This window comes from Alligator sinensis, unplaced genomic scaffold, assembly GCF_000455745.1.
Source record: "Alligator sinensis unplaced genomic scaffold, ASM45574v1 scaffold1745_1, whole genome shotgun sequence".
Taxonomy (NCBI): Eukaryota; Metazoa; Chordata; order Crocodylia; family Alligatoridae; genus Alligator; species Alligator sinensis.
The window spans coordinates 54745-56060 of NW_005843183.1; the positions used below are offsets into that span (position 1 = coordinate 54745).

Consider the following 1316-nt stretch of genomic DNA (forward strand, 5'->3'; position numbering starts at 1 on the left):
GTCTGGCCCTGGCGCCTTCCCTGGAGGTGGGGCCCGGGGGGCGTGGTTCAGCAAGCGGCGGTGCCCACGGTTGGGGGCGTGCTCATACCTGGGGGGCCCCCGGAGTTAGATTAGGGGCGGGGCCGAGGGGCGTCCCACGGGGACACCGCCGCAGTTGAGCAAGTTGCGGCGTCCCTGGGTGGTCGGGGATGGGGACTTCTGGCCAAAGCTAAGCCCCCCCCCCCCCCCCGGGGGGTGGGGTGGGGGGGAGGGCTTCGGGGTGGCGGGATTGTGTTTGGGGCTCGGGGCGGGGCCTGGGTGTGTCCTGCAGGGGCAACGACCCGAGCGGACCAGGCTCGGCAAATTGCGGCATCCCTGGGTGGTCCAGGGTTGGGGAATCCCGGTCATACCTGAGCGCCCCACCCCCACCCCGAATTCGGTTAGGGGGCGGAGCCTCTGTGTGTTGGGGGCCAGGGTTATGTCTGGAGCTGGGGGCAGGGACCCGAGGGGATGTGGTTCTGCAAGTGGCAGCGTCCCTGGGTGGTTGCAGCTGACCACCCCCCTCTGACCCCCCAGGAGTTCAAGCTGATGTTCGGGATGCTGTTCTCCATCCGCTCCTTTGTGGCCAAGATGAGCCCTGTGGACATGTATCCTGCTGCCTGCAGGGAGCCAGGGAGTGAGGGGACCAGGATGGGGGTCTCCAGGGATGGGGGAGGGAGCAGGGGGACCAGGATAGGGATCTGTGGGGATGGGGCAGTGACTGGCAGGGGACTGCGAGGCCAAGGCTGGAGATCCCCAGGAGCGGGCTGGGCACAAGTCCAGCGCTGGTGTGGCCCTTAGCACGCAGGCGCGATGGCTTCCTGTGCTTTCAGACTAGCAAGTACAAGCTGCACTACTATGAGACGCCAACGGGGCTGCGCTTTGTGCTCACTACTGACCTGGGCGTGGGCAGCGCCCGTGATGCCCTCCAGCACCTCTACAGCAATGTGAGTGTGCCCCACCTGGGGTCCCCTTCCGCCCCTCTGCAGCAGCATGAGCGTAGGGTCCGTTTCCCCCCCCCCCAGGACCCATGGGGGCACTTCAGGGCAGCTCGGACACCTGGGTTCTGCACCAGGCTGGGGGCAGGGGTCACATCAGTGGGGGTGGATGCTTGGAGTCTGTGCCTGGGGTGGGGGCTGGGAGCCTGGATGCCTGGGTCCCCCCCTGACTCCTGTCCCCCCTCCCCAGATCTATGTGGGGCTGGGGGTGAAGAACCCGCTGTGCCCGCTGGGTGAACCGGTGCAGAGTGAGCTCTTCCGTTCCCGCCTTGACGCCTTCGTGCGTGCCCTGCCCTTCTT

At 67.4% G+C, this 1316-nt stretch overlaps 1 protein-coding gene across 1 annotated transcript; it reads left to right on the forward strand.

The window, feature by feature from the left end:
* Window positions 1-6: 6 nt before the first annotated feature.
* TRAPPC1 (trafficking protein particle complex 1) lies at window positions 7-1314 on the forward strand (the record flags this gene model as incomplete). Its single annotated transcript, XM_025194355.1, has 4 exons — window positions 7-26; window positions 556-626; window positions 827-965; window positions 1207-1314. Coding segments are annotated over exons 2-4 (306 nt in total), but the record flags the coding sequence as incomplete, so codon positions are not given.
* Window positions 1315-1316: the final 2 nt, after the last annotated feature.